This window comes from Coptis chinensis, chromosome 6, assembly GCF_015680905.1.
Source record: "Coptis chinensis isolate HL-2020 chromosome 6, ASM1568090v1, whole genome shotgun sequence".
Lineage (NCBI taxonomy): Eukaryota > Viridiplantae > Streptophyta > Magnoliopsida > Ranunculales > Ranunculaceae > Coptis > Coptis chinensis.
Window position 1 is genome coordinate 11,572,607 of NC_141461.1, and position 21,587 is coordinate 11,594,193.

General features: G+C 36.8%; 2 protein-coding genes and 1 long non-coding RNA gene across 4 annotated transcripts; 1 reads left to right on the plus strand and 2 right to left on the minus strand.

Annotated features, from left to right (window-relative positions):
* Positions 1–442: 442 nt before the first annotated feature.
* On the minus strand, positions 443–6,248 carry SPL14 (squamosa promoter binding protein-like 14). 2 transcript variants are annotated; one of them, XM_086569205.1, is made up of 11 exons: positions 5,627–6,248; positions 4,700–5,337; positions 4,302–4,489; positions 3,385–4,223; positions 3,205–3,279; positions 3,014–3,121; positions 2,816–2,933; positions 2,507–2,642; positions 2,277–2,415; positions 1,558–2,160; positions 443–1,425 (listed from the first exon to the last, which is right to left on the minus strand). In XM_086569205.1, exons 2-11 carry the CDS (start codon positions 5,296–5,298, stop codon positions 1,018–1,020), a joined length of 3,213 nt encoding a protein of 1,070 aa, XP_086425331.1. In that variant the 5' UTR covers positions 5,299–5,337; positions 5,627–6,248; the 3' UTR covers positions 443–1,017. The 2 variants fall into 2 exon arrangements, with proteins under 2 accessions (XP_086425331.1, XP_086425332.1); XM_086569206.1 differs by having other exon boundaries at positions 5,942–6,066.
* Positions 6,249–9,717: 3,469 nt separating this feature from the next.
* On the plus strand, positions 9,718–11,501 carry LOC147491444 (uncharacterized). Its single transcript, XR_015198544.1, has 3 exons — positions 9,718–9,814; positions 9,900–9,958; positions 10,916–11,501. It is a non-coding gene; the product is annotated as an uncharacterized LOC147491444 (long non-coding RNA).
* LOC147491445 (subtilisin-like serine-protease S) lies at positions 10,945–16,697 on the minus strand. Its single transcript, XM_086565887.1, has 11 exons — positions 16,258–16,697; positions 16,041–16,135; positions 15,868–15,965; positions 15,621–15,782; positions 14,965–15,076; positions 14,324–14,846; positions 14,144–14,238; positions 13,797–14,039; positions 13,603–13,717; positions 13,341–13,527; positions 10,945–13,002 (listed from the first exon to the last, which is right to left on the minus strand). Exons 1-11 carry the CDS (start codon positions 16,330–16,332, stop codon positions 12,440–12,442), a joined length of 2,268 nt encoding a protein of 755 aa, XP_086422013.1. The 5' UTR covers positions 16,333–16,697; the 3' UTR covers positions 10,945–12,439.
* Between the last annotated feature and the right edge of the window lie 4,890 nt (positions 16,698–21,587).

The window sequence follows — 21,587 nt, forward strand, 5'->3', positions numbered from 1 at the left end:
TAGAGAATCACATTAACCACATACTTAAATTTAAGAATAACAAGAATATAACGAACAGAATCCAGCAACAAAACGAAATGTATTACACATTGGATTGGGATAACTGATGACAGCACATAAAGTCTGCAAAACATTTTAATTGCAATAAATTCTTGCGTGATCTTTCGTCAAAGCAAGAGGTGATTGGAAAATAAAAATGGCGGCTCTCTCTTGGATTATACAAATGACAATTTATCAATTCAAGTACAAGAATCACTGCATGAACTCAACCATTTTTATCTAAATGACCATTTTCATATTCCTGTCAGCCACGGCCAACACCCTGGGAACAGTGACCAAAGAAGAAAAGATCTAGTTTCTTTACCACTTTGAAAGACAACTGCCGAAGCTGACATGATCATTTAATTTGATCTAATAAAGAAAGAAATTAAAACAACAGACATTCAATGTATGATCTATTTTTATTGAAATAATAATAAATAAATATTTTTTCTCTTGTCCATTGATATATTTGTCAAAGATCTGAAACCTAACACTCTGATTTTACAAGTGGTAAAGAAACACAAAAGTTGGCTAAAATCCAAGGCAAAAAATAGATACTTCCCAAAACAAAAGATACAAACTGTAATAACTTACCAAGAACTCATCTAAGATGGTCAGCTTGCAGAAGATTTCTCCTAACAGCATTCCTTGCACAGCTCATTCTTTTCCATTCTTCGATAAGTATAACATCTCCTTTTTTCCTTTTTGGATAAAGTTGTTCCAACTTTTCTGCCCCCATTCTCTCTCTTTTACAAGATGGAATTCGACTGCAAGGGTCATTCAGCATCTTGGGGGATAACATTCTTCTCAACAGGATAGAAAGTATCTAAGTGTCCATCTACCTTTTATGGATGTGCTGAAGAAATATTCCACATTGAAAATTACCCATCAAGTTAGTGAGAACAGATTCCAAATCAAATTGCCCATTGTTCTCCTCTCGGGGCTGAGCTTCATTCTATGCAGTGCGTCTTTAATCTAAATTGTTCCAACGCCCAGATTCTCCCACTTGAATGGAGCAATAGAACCAATGTCAGGAGCGCCTCTAAGGAGCAGAGCCACACAGACACATACAGCAGCGATAGCAAGCAGTGGACGCATGTAAGGTTGGCGAAGCATCCCTGGATAAACTTGCGGCCCGTGATTTCTAGTCATCGCAGTTGAACACCGGATGCATGATCGAGAAATTTTCCTAGCAACTTGCCTTGATATCCACGACTGGTCCAATGCCTCGTTCCCAACTAGTATAGAGACCTGACCTTGCTTCCTATCAGTAACCTTTTGATCGACCAGCCTGTTGTAAAAGTGGTTTCTCCTTGCCAAGGCATAATCATATGGAGACTGCCCACTTGCATCAGGTAGAGAATGCCAACATTTCAATCCAATCTGTACAATGTCAGAAGAGAAAAGATCAAAACTTGCCAGGGTAGAAAACGAGTACCATTTATTTGTACGCACTTATAGCAGAAGCTTGTCAAAGTTAGTTCAGAGAGACCTCGTGCAAAATGAACAGCTTACCTGTTGAGGATCGTTTGTCAAAGCATCGACCACTGCTTCTGAGTCATGCGTGGAAGCAGCTAAATGTAGAGGTGTAATACCTCCAGGGCCAGCTTGATTTGGAAGGAAAACATACTTTTTGGAGGCGTCACTACTGCTTGATATAGAGTAATGAATGAGTAAGTTGATCATGCCGACGCACTTGCGCTTCACAGCCCGGTTCAAAAGATGGACCTCCGATAGCATGTCCAAGGAATCCTTGGACAATCCTTCCTTCACCAAGTTTCTTTCAACAAATATGTCTAGTAGTCTTTTTACCAAAGCGTACCAGTCCCTTTCAATGGAAAACGCAAATAGAAACTTGAATCGCATAAGAGAAAAATCAGGAAGATCGGATCGAATAGAGTCAGTTTTTCTCTGAAACAACCATCCAAGTTCATTCAGGAAATAGACTACATCCTCCCTTGATCTTGGTCGCGCTAAATCTTGACTTGTGTCATCAGAGTTAACATCGCTGACTCTAGTTTCTTCCTCAAACTCAGACTCAAGAAGTCTCAATTCTTGGCAGATGGAAGCATCCGCAATTATAAGAGGGAAGCTGTTTCCTTTAAATCCGTTCTCTACCTGCATATACAATGAAGATTTTCAATTATATACACAAAGAGGGCCTATAATCACTTCAGTGTAAAAGAATAAGAGAGGGAAAAAAAAAAACAAAAAAATATGATATGAACTCCTACCTCAATGAAGCAGCGACCTAAGGCGCATGGAGCTCCACTGGAAAAACTGAAACTTTCTGAGCTTGCATCATCATAGACGGTGCCTGCTGATCCTTCAACTTCCTTTGACAAGTATCCACCCGCATATGTGCAATGTATTCTGTAAACACTTTGCTTATAAATACAGAAAGAAAAGGCTGAAATTACTTAGCCCTCTGCTGGGGTGGGAAAAGGAAGAGTTTTGCACTTACTTAGTGCCTGGTACATTCAAATTCCGGCCTCTTAAAACAAGTGAAGAGTTTTGTCCACCTACAACTGCCAGAGGGGTTACTGATATTAATTCCGGTGAGCTCCATGTTTTCCACGATTTGCACAGACGAATTTTACCTGGAGGTTCATTGGAATCAACATTGAAAAAAAAAAGTTACTAACAATTCACCAACGCAGTCAATAATTAACAATCCTTTTAATCAACTATTTCCTACAAAATTCAATTTAATAGCACAGACTATTAAGTATTAAACTAACAACATAAAAAATAGCAATGAATCAATACTTACCATCCTTATGTGATGCTAGTTGCCCGTCCGTCTGAACTAAAAATCTTCCACTCCTCCAAATATCAGAGTGTGAATCATGAACAAGAGAATTCACACGCTGAAGAAGGCCTTTATGGAGCTGAAACATGCAAACTTTCAGTAATGAATAGAAAACAACAAAAAAGAAGCTCTTTACTATTAAAACAATTCTTCACTCACTTGTTTCCAGGCTGCAGAAGGCATGGATATGTAAATTGATAGAACCACACAACCAGGCCTTATATAGCTCTCCATTTCTGATGGACTCTGAGAAAGCCAATGTAAGATCTGAAGCAAAAAGGGTAAAAAGTAATTAATTAATTAATGCCTTTACTATTAGTTTAGAAGAAAAACAAATAATAACTGCATACCTCTGTTCTAAGTGTTCCAGGGAAACTACTAGGATCTTTGTCAAAAAGTTTGAAAAGGATACGCCCAGTCCGATCCTGTGTACAATCTAAATGTAAGAATGTACTATCTGATAATAATGTCACAAAATTTTATCCGATTGAACTACTATAAATGGGGAGGGACAACGACCAACAAACTACCTGAGCATCCGAATTTGAAGTAGAAGGGGAATGATCCGAACCAGATGAAGAAGCATAACCCACATGGTATGGCAGATTCTGAACTAAACTATTTCGAGCTTGGCCACTTGACTCTTTAAAGAATTCCATAGGTGAGTTCCAACCACGTGTTGTACTAGCTTCGGCAGTCCCATTATCCTCTCCACTGGTTGACAAACTCTCATGCTTCATAATTTCTGATCCATTTCGCAGCGGAAACAGTTTGTGCACAACAGGGGGAGAAGATGAAGGAGACCTCTCTTCCATGGGATTACTACTGTCAGAGGAGAAATATTTTCTGGAGGAGTCCAGCTTTGCAGGGGAGTCATCTTCCGGCGAAGAAGTAAATAGTTGCAATGGCAAGCTTGGTTGAGATTCTTGACCGCGGCTATCAAAAATTTCAATAGGAGAGTGGAAAGTTGTACAACTTCTCTCTCCACCCACTGATTGAAATCCAGATACTGGTTTCTTTTGAAAACCGCAACCAGGAGGTTGGTCCAAACAGTTCATCTTGATTTTATCAACATTACTACTGTGACTGCTTTGAGACAAATTCGCAAGGGTATCTGGAGAAGATGCACCAACTGCAGCTTGAAGAACAGTAAGCAAATCCATAGTTGATGGTGCAGATGCATTCACATTCGACTTGCTGGGATGCTCTGATGGAGCTTGTTGAGAAACATTCAAATCGAAACCTCCAGTTACAGGTACCCTCGAAGAGGAGTTTGTGGTAGCGGGTAAGGAAATCTTATTAAGAATCTGAATGAGCCGGTCTTTATCAGGTATTGATGTGCCATTAGCAATTTTTCCGCCATTATTCCCTGTGATAGGAAGTGTCTTCAATATAAGTAACCTAATTGGAAACTACTAACAGATGAAATGCAAAATAACATCCATACCTTGAATACTAGCCAATAGGGTCAACAGATTAACAATATCTAAATTTCCATTTCCATTGCTCTCCACAGTTCCAGGGAGCCGTGCCGAAACTTCTTCTGGTTGGGTTTTCCTTCTTCTCCGGTTGTGCCCTGCAAGCCTACGCCTACAGCTTCTTTTCCCCTCATCGAATTCAGAAAGCGGATGGAACCTGTGGTGTAAAGATAACTGCATCATACATATGAATACAACAAACACTAATTCCACTAGATCATATATCAAGAGTAGAACGACTTCTATTTGAGCTATAACCAGATCTCAAATACAGCCCAATAGTTAACCAGAGAGATGTCTAACCTATTCATTTCAACCCTTTTTGATACTAGAAACAAAATCCCGTCTTTACTCAAAATTAGCTTACCTGCTACATTGTTGGCAGAACCGTTGCATCTGCTTCCCCACAAGTGCCTTGGTGGTCTTACTGTGAATCTCACAAACTTTATGTCGGCGGTGATAGTCCTTTGCACTGGTAAGATCACCCTTACAATCATCAACCTGACACACCGGGTAACTAGCAGTGCCCGGCGAACCAGATCGAACTCGTTTGTTGGGCCTAGTTGTTGGCTCCTCACCAGAATACAGACTTCCTCCAAGCTGCAGTGTAAGGTTCTCAGCTTCTTCATCCACTGACTTCTCCACAACCATAGGCTTTATTCCACTATCCCCTTTCTTTTTCTGTGCAGTCTCAACTATTCCAGGCAACGTAGTCCCCAAACCGCGAGAATTCTCAGCTTCAGATACCTTTGCAACAAACCTCACACTGTCCCACTCATAAACTTTTGGATCCCAATTACCATTTGGGCCTTGATACCACTGTTGTTGTTGCTGCTGGTTAAGGAAATTAGAATTTTGCCATGGTAAATCTCGCTTTTTCGCCATCGTTGGCGGTTCACGGTATCGACCAGCAAGTGGCTGGTGAACATAAATTGGATGAGCTACTTGTGCACCCACTTCTTCCATTTTCTCAAACAATTTCTTCTCTTGAATTCAAACTGCTACCTAAATGTACCAAAAGAACAAACACCAACCAAAAACTAATAAATAATATTGAACATGAAAAGAATGAAAGACAAATTTATTAGGAAAAGACTGCAAAATGAATAAATTTCCACTTTTTTCGCAAGAATTTGTTTTCCACAAGATAAATTTCCGACTTCTATCAATCACACCAAGATCCAAATCCCAAAAAAATCGACACTTGGAAACATATTCAATAACATTTCTCACTCAAAACCTTAACAACTTGAGAAAACAATATCTTTATTCAAAGAGAAAACAGTTTCCATACCTTTAAACACCTTCACAAATCTCAAATAAACAGACTTTACTTCATTTCTTCTGCTTATAACTCAATATCACATCCATAAATAAACAAACTTTGTCCTCAAACAACAAGTTTACTTAAATTCCATCTCAAAACAAAACACCAATTCACCAACTAAAAACTCAAAATCTCCAACACACAAATCAATTTATTTCATTCCCATCTCAAAAACCACCAATTCACTGCCTAAAAACCCATAAATCTCCAACGCCCGGATCTATAACCAAACAAACAGATCGAAATATATAAAACTAAAACAATCCCAGTGCTAAAACTTACTTCAAAATACCCATTTCTCTTCTTCTTCTTCAACTTTGCTTTGTGAGGAAAAATAGTTTATTACTGCTGCTCAAAAGTTTTTGTTGTGTGTGTGTGTGAAGAAAGAAAGAAAGAAAGAAAAAAAAGAGAGAGTTGTATAAGTGGGAAACAGTGAAAAAACAAAACAAAACAAAACAAGAAGAATCCAGGAAAGAAAAAAAATTAAACACTAATAACTCGTATGTAGTACAACTCAATTATTTCGCATTTCGACAACCAGTGTGAATGTGAATTGCCTTCCTTCCTTCCTTTTTCTTCCCATCTCTTTCTCTGTTAATTTTTTTTATTATTATTATTTCGTCCTTTTAACTGTGAACTGATCTACTGAGAAGTGTCTGAAATGACTTAGATGTCCTCCGTGCGTGATCGATAACTGTTGATATATATATATCGAGTTTCTTATCCGATATTTGTTCCTATTGTAACACGTGTACACGACTCCAGTCTGTTTAGTCATACTGATTTTTACTTCCTTTTGGAGTTTTGAGTCTTTTGCCATAATGGATGACATCATGGGTTGGAAATTACATTTGTTGTAATTGAACTTGTTCGTTATTACTAGAAGGTCTACTTAGGGTTGTTTTGTGAGAATAATGTATTGGCTATCTCACGTGGTATGGTCCTTTGTATTTAGTACGGCGGTATGGGCAAATGTGACCTTAATATTGTTTTTCTTGTAAATGATTTGGGCTAGCACATGGTAATGTATGATGCAAACTCCTCAAGTACAATTTAGTTTGCTATCTCTCTCTACGTAAATTATAGAATTACTGATAGAATACGATGACCTTGGGACAGACTTTGGTTCATATGTAGTTTAAATTTTTACCTGTCATGGTTGTCTAAGAAGTAAGAACTCAATGTCATATATGTTATCAAGTTGGAGTAATTAAACGAACATGTTACCTAGTTTTAAAATCTCTTGAATATAGTACAGCAGAACTTTGATTGGGATTATCACGTTATCACTAATTCACTATCGATCTCATTTCACTTTTAAATAAGAACCATGGATGAATGAATGTTAAACTACCGATAATGACTATATATGGTGCAGTACATATAAATAGTAACTTGATTGATTGATACCATTAACTCACCCGCAAGTATGCATTGTGCATATATATGGTATGCATTGTGCTTCCTTTTCTTTGTTTGCTCAACATAGCATCCAGTTAATATAGTTCAAGAGGAAATATAAGACTTTATAGCATATTTAGGAGTGATACCCAACCTATCATCAAATACCAAGTTTCTAATAATTTGGTGTTTTTTCAATTTCAGAGAGTCACATGTTGATGAAAACTACAAAAAAAACACCAAACCAAATACTAAATCGACTAATATTTAGTTTTAGTTTTGGTATTGTATTAAATCACTCACGCGGTTTTAGAAAAATCATACAGTTTTGCCAACACCGCATGGGCTTGGGCTAGATTGCAGGCTTCAATCACGCGGTTTTGCCAAAACCGCGTGAGAGATTGGAAAAAAAAAATAAGAAAGTTGATTGTGCGGTTTTTGAAAAACCGCGTGGGCTTGGACTTTTAAGATGGGCTTCACTGGCGCGGTATTGGGAAAACCGCGTGGGCTATATGGCGCTGGTTTATCCAAAACTGCGTCATTTGATGTTGCTCCTAAAGATGGTTAATGTTTTTTTGGTTTGGTGTTTAGTTTGGTTCAAAAATTTTGTGTTTTTTTGGTTGCTTTCCTAAAGATGCTCTTAGGGAGGAATGGGATTTCGATATCAGTCAAGCATAGTGTAAAGACAACCATGAAAGATGAATAAAGAAAAGACAATTATTTCGTCAATTCATTATATCTCTCGTTGAACTCCTTGAGATTTAAGACATCACCTTATTTTTTTTCAGATTCTCATTAGAGTATTCCCAATGCAAGTCAATATGAGAGGGAATTGTGAACTTTTCACCCCCAAATGCTAAAAAATCTTTGCCCAATGCTAAAGTGACTACGGGGGTGACTTATTCACAAGTCAAAATGATAGTGAAATTTGCGACCGAGATTAGTAGTTGAGTTGGAAACTTCACACGGGATATTTTATTCCGTCTTGTGTGTGTGTTTTTTAATTCGGTTTTTTTTTTCGGACGGAATGTTTCATTCCATATCGCATGTTTTTTCGACTTTTACATTCAAACAGAATCAAACATCTCATCCGAGAATAATAGTCACCTTTACATTGGGTAGTCTCACCCTACTTTTCACTAAAACGGTGGAAAAGAAGAAAAATTAATCCTATGTAGAAATAAATATGAGTTACTTGTATTGGAAATGCTCTTATCGCAACAAAATAAGACCACTTGAACAACAAGAGATGGAATAAGTAGATAACATGACATGAACACCAGGTCGACATATCACATATGTGCGTTTCGATTAGACTAATTAAAGTCGTTCAAACTTTATTTCCTTCTTTCTTTCTATTTTCTTTTTATAGGATTCCGTCTCTCTGACTCTCTCTCTCTCAATTCCTTGAAAACGCACGACTGTATCATACATCTCATTGTCTGCCGAGCATTTGTTTAATTATTACAACAGTTAAAATGCCAATGCAAGAAGTAGCCACTTATAGTTACTTCATGTTGCGAGGTCGGCTCTTTCGAATATTTAGCTTAATTTAGTCTAAATTGAATCATGCAAAACGTTGCGTTTAGCCCTTTCGATGATCGTATTAATAAAAATGTTGTGTTGTTCTTAAAAGAGATATGATCATGTCGTTTTTTTGGGTAAATCAAAGGCATATACCTATGTAATGTTTTATACTCTTAGAGGATATATGAAATGACTTATTTTAATATCAGTAACTAGCAATTGTATTTGCATGTGGCTAATCTTCTGATGTTTATTTTCCATGTGCTTCTTGTCAAATACACCATATCTACATGTATATTTGATGTCTCTCCTAAAAAAATTAAGTTGTCGTTTCAACTAATGTCATGGGCCAACATTAATGAACATGTTGATACCAAAAGAGCCGCCCGCTTGTTCCTATATACAAGTCTAATTAATATGGTTTCACTTGACTAAAACAACATTGTATATCACAGCACTACTTATTATAACCATGACTTCTTACTTTTCATGGATATATTAAATAAACAAACATTATTTTCTCATTTTGATCTTTCACAAAATCTTCGATTTTTGTTTTAAGAAAAGAATGTGGTTGATAGCATGGCATGTACAATATTCTAAAAAGTGAATCCAAATGCAATTAAATTCCTAGTGAATTTCGCATTATCATTCACAAATGGTATTGCCCATTAAATCGAAACAACAGAAAATCTGAATGCTAATTTGTTAACAACTCAAACGGTGGTGGTCAATGTCTCGAATAAAATAATTCATTCCACTAAACTCATCTTCAACTCCAAAAAAGTAACGACATATAATAAATCCACGCACTAGATGATTTTTCTTTACGTATTCACTATTCAACCAATATAATTGTATTTTCTTTATATAAGAAAAAATATCAAACTAGATATAAAGAGTACATTTTCAGTCACCGCGTGTAACATACTAACTACATAAGCCAGTCAACTGCTGCCACATGTACAAAGGGACATACAAATCCGCATTACGCGTCCAACCAAAAAGCCAAAACAGAAACCAAAAAAAAAAAAAATGGAAAACGAAAAAGAACAGAATGTATCCAGTCATATCCTTTTTGCTTCCGTGTACAAATCTTTAAAATAAAATAATTGTTTTCTAGGCCCATAACCCAGGCCCAATTTCGTTTCTCAAATGAAAACGTCAAAAAGGCAAAAAAAGAGGTACAGACTCTTCAGCAACCAACATTGCTAACCAAAGAAGCAGGTAACGCGTTTACTCTTTCTTCTTATTATTATTATTCTCTTGGGCATTTCGTCAAACAATAGTTTAGTGTTTCATCTTTTTTCAGGAACCATCAATTTCTCTCCTCGGTTTCTTTTCATCGATCGCCGGGCAAGTGTTTAAAAGGTTAGAATTCGATCCTTACCCTAACCCTAGTTTTTTCTGTTAGTGATTATTAATCGTTTGGTTTTTTACAATTAAGATGATAAAAATGGAGTTGGATAAATAGTCAAATAATGGGCCATAAAAAGTCTTGTTTAAAGTCAAACATGTTGAAATTTAGGGTACAACTTTGACTGAGGACGGATTAGTTAGGACGACTGACCGATTGACCTTCTCTTGATTGAATACAGTTATGAACGTTTGGAAAAATATGTGTGTCACTAAGTTTTAACACCCAACCTTCCAACTTTGCGGCAGAGGTGATGTGAAGATGAAGGACCAAGTAGTCAATTAAGAATAAACGTAGAAATACCGTTGATGCTGTGTATAATAATGTAAGAAACCATACCGATTTTGTAGTGTTGTGTTGACATAAAATGATAAAATGACAAGTGGAAATCAAATATGTGATTGAGATTAAGTTGATGATGAGGAAACATACCATTATTATAATTAATGAAATGATGATTAAACCGTTGAGCATGACAATGTAGTAAGAGGATTGCTCAGTTCTAATTTTTTTAGGGCGGTCAGATATAGTAGTCAATGATATGTTGAATTGCAATGGGATGTTTGGCTGATCTTATGGAGATTGGTGTAGAGAATAGAAGTTGTATAACTATACAAATTAAGGTTTATTTCTGATAGATGCAATTAAATTCATTGGTGATGTGGCAGCAGCTAACATCAACCAACGAGATCCTGCAGATTGTGGTTTCTGTTCACGTACAAATTAGGGTGGGACTTTTCTTTCTGGACTGCTGCATATGAATCTATATTCTCAATCACATAATTTGTGTTAGATTCTGTGAAGTGTAATCGAACTTTGAAATGATGTAAGTTGCAAGTTGTAACTATGCATGAAAACTCTAGAGCATATATTTTTTAGGTTTAATCGATGTGATAATTCTTGGTATATAGGTGCGTTATTTCTGAAGTGAGAAATGAAAGATCCAAGATTGATGCTGCCCGATGAAGTATCTAATCCCAAGTCACGTCAGAAGAAGACGGTGAACCACGGCGCTCCTATGTTTCAGATGCAGAGGGGGAATCTAAAAGGAGTTCAAGAGACATTGCCTCCATCCTTCAGGACATCAAAGAAAGCTATGAAACGAAGCTTGAAGCCTGAAGTTTCTTCCCCTTCATTGCAACAGCCAGAAAGATCGACCTCGGATTCTCTTCCGGATTCCACAAGAGGTGGAGATGAGTACAGGTCCCTTAGAAGAAAGTATTTGTTGCTGGAAGATGAAAGTTTTGTATTGGGGAAGGAACTGAGAGAGGTTGAAGAGGAGGTTAAGATCCTGGAAGACGAGAAGTTTGCACTCTTGGACCAGCTTGTTGTGCTAGAAGGTTTAGTTGACCCCGCTGAAATACAGAGTCTTCCACAACTGCCTACATAAGAATCTTGTCACTAAATGTTTTACCGTAAGCTAAAGAAAAAGAATAAAAAATATCGTCCCCATTTGTAAATATGAAATTAATGCAATAGAATTTGACTGTCCTTTGATATTTGCATGAATTGTTAGAGTATATCCTTTTTTTTCCTCCCCTCGTCTTGTTGTTATCTGTTATGCAATCTGTCAGTTGTATTATCGTTTGTATCTTGAAACACTCTCACAGGTCGCACCACTTCACCATAAATTTATCTTGTCATTAATTCCTTTTGTTAAAAATGATAGCAATAATAATGCTATTAGTTGATGATGGTTTTTCTGGTCTCGCAAGCATGGAATGCATTCTAGTGCTTAAAACTATTGAAGAAATTCGAACATTTCAATGCCTTTAGTTTAATTCCATAAACATGAACCAAGATCATTAACTTTTTGGAGAAGCAAACAGGTTCGAAAGTGCATCGAACTGTACATTTCTGTTATTTGGCTGCTGGAGTTTGAACTGTACATTTCTGTTATTTGGCTGCCGGAGTTTGTAAATAGTAAAATTATTATCTTTGCCCGGCAGGAAGAAGAAAAGAAAGGAAAAGGGATTGAACTCTTCACTGATCGAAGCATTACATTCAACCTTATGGCTTATGCATAAAGAAAAACCACTTAAAATCATGCAAACATGTACATTGTGAAGTTTAATGTGAAAATATATAAAAGATTAGAAGTTGAGAAAGTACATTGAACTTTTTTATTTTTTTTTCTAATGTGTAAGTATACAGTGTATACTATTCACTTTCCAAACTTTAACTATACAGAAAACTTTCTTGATTTCTAGAGAAGATAGAAATGGGAATACTTTTATTGAGATCACTGTTCTGTTTCTGTGCGGCCTGTGTATGATAGTTACTTAGTCTGTGAATTTTGATTCACCTAGAGCTTTAATATCTTGCTTGCTGCAAGCAGCCTGCAAGTTGTGCTGAACTTCTTCAATAGTATGTTAACCCCAACAAGAACGGTACCTTTTAAAAATCTGTATAACTAGAACTTTGGCAGATTTTCGTCATCTTGAAAAATTCGAATCAGAAGACCTGGCTTGAACAACCAAGGGGCTTGTGACTCTTAACTCTTTGTTAGTCCATGCCAAGGACCCAAAGACGTAGCCCTTTGATGGTGCAGTCACCATAAAATTTACCGTGAAATTGATCTTCTGCCCATAACTGTGGAAAAGTAGGCGTTTGGGCACAACGTTGACAGCAATCCCTCTAGGAGCTGATACTACTGCTATGTAGATACTTTTGGGCTTCCCAACATTTGTTACTGTTCGAGATACTGAGTAGCTTTGTTTAAGATCAGTTACTGTAATTGACGGATAGTTCAGGTCAGATGCACTTCGGAAGGTGTGATCACACGTGCTATTGTCACTTGTGACCAAATGTAGTAATTCCTCGTCGTAGCCAATTGAACAGAGGAATGCTTTGTAATCTCTGGGTTGTGCATCATACACAAGGCCAGGATTAAGGACTTTTAGAGGATCTACAAAGCCTGAACCATAGTCAAATGGGTTCCCTCTTCTTCCTTCAGGGTCCACTGTGATAGGTCTCCCACTCTTGCTCAGTGTGGTAGCTGCATTTTGGGACATCAGTTTCTTGTTGATAAGATATGGATAGGTTATAAGAGTCAGTTGAATTTATAAGATCACCCTGAAAGTTATATGTTCTATGTGAATATTGGTATAGCAATTAAACCCCCATTTGAGACAAACTGACTACTTGAGCTCAACAAACTATTTCGGTTAAGGACACTCAAAAGGCATGGAAGGTACTGATTCTAACATGGCAGTTGTCGAGGATGAACAAAAATTTGAGTCTATCTATCATGGCTATAAAATCTTAAGTCTGGTAAAAATAATTGTGGAATTAGACGCTTGTATAGTTTTAGTTCAAAGATATTGAGATTTTTACCGGTTGTCATGATAGCAGACTTGATCGCTGCAGGAGACCAAGTTGGATAAACAGCCTTAACCAATGCTGCGATTCCTGATACATGAGGACAAGCCATGGAAGTTCCGGATAAAATGTTAAACTTCATTTTCCTTATGGCAGGAGACCAGGCTGCTAGAATATTCAGTCCTGGAGCTGCTATATCCGGCTATGAGAAAACACTAATCAGAAAATGTGTCAATTATGACTAATAGTGAGATAAAAAACTGTTAGTAGCTTTTACCTTCAAAATATCTGGGGTCAAGGAGTTGGGACCTTTTGAAGAAAATGATGTTATCCGAGGAGCAGGTCGAGATCCTGTAGCAGTCTTTACAGGGAAGATTTGGGCAGTTGGTTTCCTGAAAATAGTTACATAGAACAACTTAAATTAGAAACATTCCCCAACTAAGCCTTGATGCTTGTAAAAAAGAAACAAACCTTGTATGATTAGCATATAATAAAATCCTCTCCCCTGTTTGTGCACCGACAATTGCTGCAGGGATTACAAAGGGGATCGCCATGTCCTTATCTGTGTCGTCTATGAGAATCATGCCGACTCCACCAGCTTCTTTTACTACCACACTCTTCTCTAGTTTTGACTCTGAAGGACTTCCAGAGTGCCGACAAACCAGAACCTTTCCTCTAGTCTTACTGCTATTCAGTGAGCTCTCTAAGCAGTAACTATGGGAGCAATATAGAAGATAAGAAGTCAGATTTCCTTTCTCACAGAAAGTGTGTCAACTCTCAACCACAGCAGGTAAATGCCGTATACTATATTCCCTCACCTGGACTGATCCGGAGTGAAATATCCAGCATTAACTTCTGAAGCAGATATTATTGCCTTGCTGTTGTTCATCTTAAAAAGAGAGAGACTTTCACCCTATTCAACGGCAGGGAATGCTTTACAATCTTAGGAACTTTAGTTTCATATCAGTAATTAACATTTAACAACCAAATAGCATTACCTTGTACTTGGTCTTGTCTCCTAATGTGATATCAGAAGTAAAATCCCTATCTGTTGAACTAGCACCAACAGTAATCATCCATGGGGCGAGATTTGTTGCAGAACCTCGAAAGCCTTCATTACCAACAGAGGAAACAATCATGATTCCATGTTTGGCCGCATGGAAAGATCCAATCGAGATGGCATCGTGGAAGTAGTCTCCTTGAGGTGATTCAGAGCCAAGAGATAAAGACAAGATATGAACTCCATCTTTAATTGCATCATCAAATGCAGCTAGGACGTCTACATCGTAGCAACCTGAGTCCCAACATGATTTGTACACTGCAGTTCTTGCCATTGGTGCACCTCCTCTGGCACCTCCCGCTCCCAAACCATTATAATTCATATCAGGCACATAGCGACCTGCAGCTGTTGAAGCTGTGTGGCTGCCGTGGCCATTACTATCCCTGGGAGATCTAAACGTCTTTTCTGATTCTTCTTCGGCATCATATCCACTTAAATAATACCTAGCACCTATCAGTTTCCTTCATAATGAGAAAGGGAAGAGGGGAAACAATGAGAAAAGAAAAACTTTAACTTCTACCAATTTATATATCACCAAGGTACATAATATAATTACACCTACAATAGAACTATATAAACCTGTTGCAAGACGAAACATTGAATGCTTCTCCTACTTGACATCGTCCCTTCCATTTAGATGGCACTCGAGGCATATTGTGATCACTGAAACTTGGCGACTCTGGCCATATTCCTGAAGTCAAATGATAACCAGAGTGGACAGGTATATCAGAAATGCACAAGCGTCTAAGGATTATAAGAACTAGAAATGTGTTATATGTGACACAAAGTGCTCTCCTGCAATCCAAATAATTTAATACGATTCTTATGATGATAATCAGTCAAATAATTCTGAAAACTATTTGGAAGGCGAAAGACACAGGTATGCAGGTCCAGTACAACTAGTATAAGATGTAGGTTGGAGTCTGAAAATGCTCTTTTTCAATAATTATGATAGGAGAAGTACGCGAACTTGTAGTTTTGGATCTTCAAATTTAATGAAAAGCTTGGTGAGACGAATTCATGCATATTAATGTACTTTTATGCTATCCTCCTACATCTAGTTCTCAAAATAAAGAATGTGTACAGTCTACTAGTGAGCTTACAAAATTTCCAACTTGGAGTTCCAGTAGCCAAGCTCAGAATTACCAGTGGTATATTTAAATTACCAAGAGTTGTCATGATGACTGAATTTCAGAAAAACCTTTGAAGGCACACCTCGAAATGTGATTGCTCACCTGTATCAATGAATCCAATCACAACATTTTCTTGATTCATTGTCGTGTGTCCTGGGATCCCTGTTGATTCATTGGTCGTAGCAAGACCCATAAAATCCCAAGAATGAGTAGTATGTAGCTTCCTTTTTGAATTCGGGAACACCGAAACCACACCAGGCATTCCTAAATTATTGGATTAAATGCAAACAGTATCTCAATACATGATAAGGATCACTGATGACAACTTTTTGCAAGTAGAACACCTTACTAGCTATATTCGTAGCTTGCTTCTCTGTCAACTTCGCCGCGAATCCTCTGAAGCCATGAGTGTAGCTATAGACATGAGAGGCTTTGGCTTGTTCCGTGCTGTCAAAAAAAGAGGTCAAGTAAGAAACCACTTTTCAGAAACTTCCTTAGAAAATTATCTCACTAAGTGCTGACCTTCCTCCAGGTATAACAGTTAACATGGTGTGATGCTGGCTCAAAATATCCTGTGAGTGCTCATTATTTCTGCTGCCCATGTAAACAACATAAACCTGCAGTCACAACAATCATTGGAGCATTTAGGAAATAAAATATGTTAAACGCCACTACGACAGATACAGTAAATAAAATTGTTAAACAAATAAAATTTTACAAATAGTAACAAGTAACTCACCTTGGAACAAAAACAGAATCTGAGCTCCAAAACAAGAGCATAAAGAAACAGATAAGATATTCTCAACATAGCCATGTTTCAAATATGCAGAGAGAAAGAGAGAGATTCAGAGAAAGGGGCATTTAAAATAAGGTGGTACATTGACATCGATAGTTATACACATTTTATAAGTAGAGAGTATATTGCTGTAAACTTACACAAAAGCAAAGTTAAACGTAAAGAGATGCTTAAAATTAAAGGTCACTTAAAGAATCTAAAGAGCTTATTTTCTTTGCTCAATTCATTTTGTATGTCCTTCATTTCCGGAAGCTGTACTATTACATGTGTTTCTCAATTGCGTGAACTTCATTGGTATAAGTGTATTAACTGGATGGACACTGTTATGGTTCCATGGCCAGTTACCCTTCGGGGATAATAATTTCAGCCTTCAGATGGTAACATGCGGGCTGTTGAGGTGGACCACAGTCTCCACAGAGGTTGCTATATATATTGTGCCATGAAGAGGCGATGAGACTACATAAGAGGCGAAAGCATGTCAATTTCTACTGTTTCACACCTAATTGCATGGTAATTGTAACTTGTAAGCAAAAACCTGAGGTTTAGAAAAAAAAAACTCTCTCTTTGTTGGCCTAGGAGTGAATTCATATGCAGTATGGTACTTGTGGACTACCACACGTCACAAGTAGAAATAGACTCTAGGCAACACGAACCAATAAGCATCACAAGTTGTCACTAATAATCAACAATAAATTGGACGCTACAAATATCTCTAATCCAGTAGATTGCACACCACTAATTCCCCAAGGTCTAATTATCACTAGATGCATCACTAGATCGGTGCTTAAACAAAACCTATCATATATGTACTGTTGATGTGCATCTATTGATGTATTAGACGTATAGTTTCAGGCATTCCAAAAATGGCTGGACGAAACAGGACCGGCCTTCTGCAAAGCGCACTAGACCCGCATTCCTCCATTGATCATGTCTCAAATATCTTCAATTATATTGCAGAGTGCTGGATTTGAGCCTGGACCATCGGAGATTAGAATGGGATGATGTCATAAAAGCCCATAAACATGTCAACAGAGTTTCATAAACATGAAACACTTGAGCGAAAATCTAAAACCTCTGTCTCTTTTTAAGCTTTTCTTTTCTTCTCATTTAGGGTTTATACTGTTCCTAACTCTCTCTGTCTATCTCTTTAAACCTCTCTTCCATGGCTACGTTTCTTCTCAGAAACCTTAAGTCCATGCTCCCTCGCTGCACAAGAGCGACTTCGAGTCGCTTCCCAGTCTTCGACTCGATCTATGCAAAAAAGAGACTCTCAAGTCTCATCTATTGGATCATGGTGGAGATCAATGGCCACATTTCCCACACCATATTGGGATAAGTCATATTCTTCGCGAAGCCAAGGATATTGAAGACTCCTCTAGTATACATAAAAAGAATGTAGATTTCCTTCCCCAGACAGAAATCATGTTGCTGTTAGAAAATTGGATTTGCACAAATCCATTGAGATATGAATGAGTAATTTGTCTCCCAAGTTACCCCACTTGAGATGAAATAAGTTTATCTTGAAACAATATGTAAAGTGAGAAAAACCTTTTCGAAAGGGTGCACTGGTTCGAAATAGTGCATTATGCCGAAAAGGTATGACTTTTTGAAATGTGCACTGGTTCAAAATAGTGCATCATGCCGAAAAGGTGTGACCTTTCGAAATAGGCGCTGGTTTGAAACAATGCTTTATGCCGAAATGGTGTGTCATTTCGAAACATGTGACTTTTCAAAGAGTTGTTTACTTTTTCCCAAGAGTAACTATGTTGATTCGAAAATGCACCACTCACCTATAAATAATTGATGAATTTAGAGAGAAAGACACACCAGATCACACAAAGTTCTGATCTTTCTCTTCTCTCTCTGTTCTTAGTAAAATATTATATTGTGTTCGCTGATTCTATAGAATTGAAGTGCTAGCTTTCTATAGAAGAAAATCCGTTTATCTTGGGAGACAGTTTTCCATCAACCTTCAAGCAATGTGAGGGGGAAAATCTGTCTTAAGGACATAGTGATCATCACTAGGCTCGAATTTAATCATTGGTAAATTAAGTTCATTTGTTGAATTAAAAAGTTTGTTTGTTTGTGGAAAGTAAAGGTTTGTTCATGATATATTTGTTATATCAATTTGATTTATTGTTTACTTAACAATAAGTATATTTTTGGAATAAGTTTCATATAAACTTAATACATATTTCTTTTTCTTGGATGGAATTTTGGTTATTATACTTATTGTTAATGCACTAACAATCTTTATTGGTGTGAGACAATATGAAAGTATCTAAAGGTAAATACTAGTACAATTCAGTAACACGTAGAAAGTCAGGTATGTTTTCGGGACCTTGTTCATATATTTAATATGAACAGTACACATACACTACATGAAACACCATTGATTACACCATGGATAACATATGTAATAACAGAAAGTACATTAAATGATGATGTATAGGTGTCATTGATTACGACTTCGACAACAGTCACGTTCACTAGTCATGCATTGTTTCAGTAACATGCATTAGTAAATGTTAAGGCAAATGTTTTCTATTTGGAAAAATGAAAGCCACATGTTAGTAAATAAGGTACGGTTCAAGACTTGAAGTCTTCTTGTCTATGTGTAAAACGGAACCAATAACTAACATAAACAAAGAAAGTATGTTGCCGCCACTTTTTTAAAAAGTGGTTATATTTTATTAGTGCATGTCGTATATGGTGGTTACATCTCCTGCCCTCAGTTCACTAATATGTTTATATTGAAAAGGCGTGACCTTTCAAAAAGGTGGCGCATGTTCGAAAGGACACATGGAGACTCAGATTACACTTATATAAGATGTGGTCTTCGAATGGACCATACCAGTCAACTTCAAGTATATGAGGAATCAGAAACGCAAAGGGTTGCTATATTTCGAATATAGATAAGTTGGTCACTGAAGTCGTACGGTTTTACTAGTTAGTAAAGGGTGCGACTATTTGTAAAGGCAAACACTTAGAAAACGGAACCAAGATATTTTGAACAAGACACCGACCTGTTGGTAAGATAAGGTTCAAAACTTGGAGTTTTTGTGACTCTTTGTGAACATAACCAATAACCAACAGAAGTACTAAATGATTGACTATTTAGTCTTGTGAATGTCAACATACTTGTAAGCAAATTGAGGTCTTAGAAGTGTTTAGACAATATATGAATGATATGTGACATTTTTTAACAAGACGTCTCACTTGAAAAACATATATCTAAATGGTTTCCAATTTATTGACTTTGTCATGAGAATTGGAAAAATGTGGGGGATTATGTATCTCCTTGAATTAATCAATTCAAAATTGGAAATTTGTTGAAGCGTTACTCAAAAGACATCAAATGTGGTGTTTTACTCTAGGAGAGATGCATAAATTTCAAGAAAATCCTCAAAGCAAACGTGCATAGCAAGGTCTACTATTGAATAAGAATTCATAGCATTGGACAAGGTTAGAGAAGAAGTATAGTGGATTCAAAATTTCTTAGAGGATATTTCAAACTGGGCTAAACCTGTGCCAGCAGTGTGTATACACTGTGACAGCCAATCTGCTATTGGTAGAGCACAGAGTAGCATGTATAATAGGAAGTCTCGCCACATACGTCGTAGACATAACATCGTTAGACAATTGCTCTCAAATTGAGTTATCTCAATCGACTATGTAAGGTCAAAAGATAACATTGCGGATCTACTTACAAAAGGTTTAACAAGAGAGCAAGTGGAAAGATTATCAAGGGAAATGGGCTTAAAACCTTTGAGATAATCAACCAAGAGTCCTCATAATGGAAAAACCAACCTAGTTGACTGGAGATCCCAAGATCTAGGTTTAAAGGGCCAACTGAATTATGTCTGTGACTCAGTTAACACTGGAAAGTAATAATATAATACTCTAACTCATTCCTATATAAGACAGTGCATATCTACCGTGAGAACCAGGATAAGTCAAACTTTTAATGATTTAATATATCTTGAAAAGTTATGTTATCCAAGTGGAGTATTGCAGAATACTCTTTATAGAAATCACCTATGTTAGTGCGAAGTGGGGCCGCTTCTATGAGAATTTTAAAGGCAAATGTCTCAAAAGCACTATCTGAAACCAAGAAGTGTTCAAGGCCAAAATGAACACAAACGTGAGAACCAATAGTATTCGAGAAGGTACTGCGTGAAGATGATTATTGTCTAGGTTTATACAAACGGCTGACAGTTCAAGGATATTAATTGAAGTCTACTAATCGTCCAATTAAATCCGACCGTCTTTCACTAAGGCAAGTTCAAGGCCTTCCATGCTACTTGACTTGATGCTGTATCTTTTCATTTGTAAAAGAACATAAATCCGATGTTTATGATAGAAGAAGCCAAATTTTCATTCATGTGGGGGATTGTTAGAAAAATGGATTTGCACAAATCCATTGAGATATGAATGAGTAATTTGTCTCCCAAGTTACCCCACTTGAGATGAAATAAGTTTATCTTGAAACAGTACATAAAGTGAGAAAAACCTTTTCGAAAGGGTGCATTGGTTTGAAACAGTGAATTATGCCGAAAAGGTTTGACCTTTCGAATGTGCATTGGTTCGAAACAGTGCATCATGCCGAAAAGATGTGACCTTTCGAAATAGGCACTGGTTTGAAATAGTGCTTTATGCCGAAATGGTGTGTCCTTTTGAAACATGTGACTTTTCAAAGAGTTGTTTACTTTTTCCCAAGAGTCACTGTGTTATTTCGAAAATGCACCACTCATTTATAAATAGTGGATGAATTTAGAGGAAAAGACATACCAGATCACACAAAGTTCTGATATTTCTCTTCTCCCTCTGTTCTTAGTAAAATATTATGTTGTATTCGCTGATTCTATAGAATTGAAGTGCTAGCTTTCTATAGAAGGAAATCCGTTCTATCTTGGGAGACAGTTTCCCATCAATCTTCATGCACCATGAGAGGGAAAATCTGTCTTAAGGACATAATGATCATCACTAGGCTCGGATTTAATCATTGGTAAATTAAGTTCATTTGTTGAACTAAAATGTTTGTTTGTTTGTTGAAATTAAAAGTTTGTTCATGATATATTTGTTATATCAATTTGATTTATTGTTTACTTAACAATAAGTATATTTTTGGAATAAGTTTCATACATTTGTTGCTACTACAATTGTACGACCAGGGAAATATTTTAGAGCGAAAAATGATTAAAAAGAAAAAGGGTATTCAACTTTACAAGTTTTGACAATATGGGGAGGACTAAACTTTTTTTTTTTTTTTT

Excerpts from the sequence above, each read along its gene's own strand:
- SPL14 (XM_086569205.1), bottom strand. The coding sequence starts at position 5,298 with ATGGAAGAAGTGGGTGCACAAGTAGCTCATCCAATTTATGTTCACCAG. Across the intron at positions 3,280-3,384 it reads CTTCAAATTCGGATGCTCAG|GATCGGACTGGGCGTATCCT; the intron begins GTAGTTTGTTGG and ends GATTGTACACAG. Across the intron at positions 3,122-3,204 it reads CTGGAACACTTAGAACAGAG|ATCTTACATTGGCTTTCTCA; the intron begins GTATGCAGTTAT and ends TTTTTGCTTCAG.
- LOC147491445 (XM_086565887.1), bottom strand. The coding sequence starts at position 16,332 with ATGGCTATGTTGAGAATATCTTATCTGTTTCTTTATGCTCTTGTTTTG. Across the intron at positions 15,783-15,867 it reads GCAAGCTACGAATATAGCTA|GAATGCCTGGTGTGGTTTCG; the intron begins GTAAGGTGTTCT and ends CCAATAATTTAG. Across the intron at positions 14,847-14,964 it reads AATGTTTCGTCTTGCAACAG|GAAACTGATAGGTGCTAGGT; the intron begins GTTTATATAGTT and ends CTCATTATGAAG.